The 2,701-nt window shown below is 37.7% G+C and overlaps 1 protein-coding gene across 2 annotated transcripts in view; it reads left to right on the top strand.

Moving 5' to 3' along the window:
- Positions 1–2,701, top strand: part of STAMBPL1 (STAM binding protein-like 1) — a 55,684-nt gene that overhangs the window by 30,261 nt on the left and 22,722 nt on the right. For both annotated transcript variants that reach the window (XM_011998091.1, XM_011998096.1), the window contains one exon: positions 838–1,055. In XM_011998091.1, the coding sequence (XP_011853481.1) occupies positions 838–1,055 (218 nt within the window). The remainder of the gene's footprint in view (positions 1–837; positions 1,056–2,701) is intronic.

Here is a 2,701-nt window from a genome sequence, read left to right as displayed (position 1 = left end):
TTAACAGAGAAAATTTCCTTTCTGAAGCACTGACTTTTTATTGAATAATCATTCTGAATTGTGTATGTTCTGTGCTTTACCAAAAGTGTATAGATGCTGTTTTTATTAATAAAATCCAAATTACTATCACTGACATTTCTTAGTAACATATCATTATTTTCTTGGTTAAGGACTAATTTAACAGTGTAATTACTATTATACGGAGGTCTGAGATTCTTTTTATGTTTAAAAAAAATGGGAGGGGCATCCTTATGCTTGAAAAGGCTTCTCCAGGACTTATTTGTGTTTTTTGGTTTTGGTTTTTTTTTTTTTTTTTAACTCAGCGAAGATGCAGAGAGGCCCTGAAAACTTCTTACTAAACAACACTTATCCTGGAATAGAACTAAATCTTTACAGTAACTTGAATCCAAGTTACCTCCTTGGAGACCCTTCAGAGTAGACTGACATGAACCCTACAATGGCAGGAATTCATCTTATGACCTGCTTCACATGATCCCAGATAGAAGCATGCACAGGGATATGAGGGGCAATGATATTTTACCTAACATGACCTGAAACATTTGCATACCCTGGAACTTCCAGATAATTGTACCCTGAAACCTACAGTGAGATCCCACTCCAATAAAACTGTATGTTTACCCTGGAGGTTTGTCTTTTTGTTGTATAAACCATGTTTACGCAAAAATGCTTTACTTTGATCATATCATTAACTTATGAAAAGATTTCCTTAGATGATAGTGTTAGGTTCCTCATAAAGAAAATACATCCGTAATATTAGTCATATCCTTTTCTTACTATAATCAGCAATTAATCAGAGATTTAAATTTTGCTTTACAGAAAAAGTTAGCTGCTATGCCTGACCATACAGATGTTTCCCTAAGCCCAGAAGAGCGAGTCCGTGCCCTAAGCAAACTTGGTTGTAATATCACCATCAGTGAAGACATCACTCCACGACGTTACTTTAGGTCTGGAGTAGAGATGGAGAGGATGGCGTCTGTGTATTTGGAAGAAGGAAATTTGGAAAATGCCTTTGTTCTTTATAATAAATTTATAACGTAAGTTTTTTAAAGGCCTCCGAAGTGAGAAAATTGGAAAAATATTTACATAGTTATTTTGATGTGGCAGTTTGGGTATCAGTAATGTTTTGATATTCAGACCAATTGCACAGTCTCTAGGAGCTTTAAATGTTCAGGTTTTTAAATTACCAACTAATGTACTCACAGGCATCCCAACACCATCTCTGATGCTTAGGGTCAGGGAAGGCAGGAGGCTTCAAGGCCAGCACAATAATCTATTTAATACATGCTTCACTCTTCATAAATGTAATTTATTTTTTCATGCGATTTTCCCCAACAGAAACTGAAGCTTTATGAGAGCAGGAACTACAGTGTAGCTCCACTTAAAGCACCTAGAACATGTCATCAACATTAAAAAAATTTGATTTGGTGGTTTGAGTCTGGGGGACAAGTTGGGAGACACAGGAAAGATCTGATTCAGGTTCAGGGATAGGTTCAGGAAACTCATTCAAGTTTCATATAGCATTTATTATTTCTTTTTTAAAAACATTTTATTTGGCTATGAAGAGCACTATGTACAAAAGAGCTGTCAAAATGTTGAGTAAAAGTGGCTACATCAAAACAGCCATATCAAACTATCAAATTTCCTATTAGACAGATATTTGCTAGTGGCATATCCTAGTTGAAGAGTTAACAGAAGTGGGACTTGGACTTGCCTTACTATAAATCTGGTAACTTACTAGTTGAAAGGATGTCCTGTTATCAATAATTATATCTTCTAAGCTGAACCTTCTATTTTTTTATTTTAATTGAAAGTCACATGTCGATTACTTTTGCTAGCTTATTATTAATTTGATTTAAATTGACAAAAATTATATATATAGTGGGTGTGCAACATGTTTTGATACATATATGCTTATATTGTAGAATGACCAAGTCAAGCCAATTAACATATTTATTACCCCACAGACCTTTTACTGAGACAGGGCCTCCCTGTTGCACAGGCTGAGTGCAGCGGCACAATCATAGCTCGCTGCAGCCTCGACCTCCCAGGCTCAAGTGATCCTCCCACCTCAGCCTCCCAAGTAGCTGGGAGTACAGGCATGTGTCACCATGCTCGTCTAATCTTTTACTTTTGTAGAGACGGGATCTTACTATGTTGCCCAGGCTGATCTTCAGCTCCTGGATACAAGTGATCCTCCTGCTTTGGCCTCCCAAAGTCCTGGGATTATAGGGATGAGCTACTGTGCCAGACCCAAGCTGCATAATTATGCAATACATTGTTATTAACTATAATCATCATATACACTGGACCTCCTGAACTTATTCCTCCTGTCTAACTGAAGTTTTGTATCCTTTGACCAACATCTCACCCCTCATCCTCACCCACTGGAACTCTAATAGCCACCTTACTACTGTCTGCCCTGCTATAAATTCAACTATTTTAGATTCCTTCTACATTATAAGTGAGATCATGCAGTGTTTGTGTTTCTGTGCCTGGCTTATTTCACATATAATTTCACTAGCTTAGTCAGGGGCTTAGCCTGAGAACATTTAAGTTGAAAGATACAGTATTTTAAAAATTGCCTTCCATGGCTCAGCGCGGTGGCTCAAGCCTGTAATCCTAGCACTTTGGGAGGCCGAGATGGGCGGATCACAAGGTCAGGAGATCGAAACCATCCTGG

This window comes from Mandrillus leucophaeus, unplaced genomic scaffold, assembly GCF_000951045.1.
Source record: "Mandrillus leucophaeus isolate KB7577 unplaced genomic scaffold, Mleu.le_1.0 Scaffold1154, whole genome shotgun sequence".
NCBI classification, from domain to species: domain Eukaryota; kingdom Metazoa; phylum Chordata; class Mammalia; order Primates; family Cercopithecidae; genus Mandrillus; species Mandrillus leucophaeus.
The sequence above is the reverse complement of the archived record's forward strand: the minus strand, read 5'-3'. Positions and strand labels throughout refer to the sequence as shown.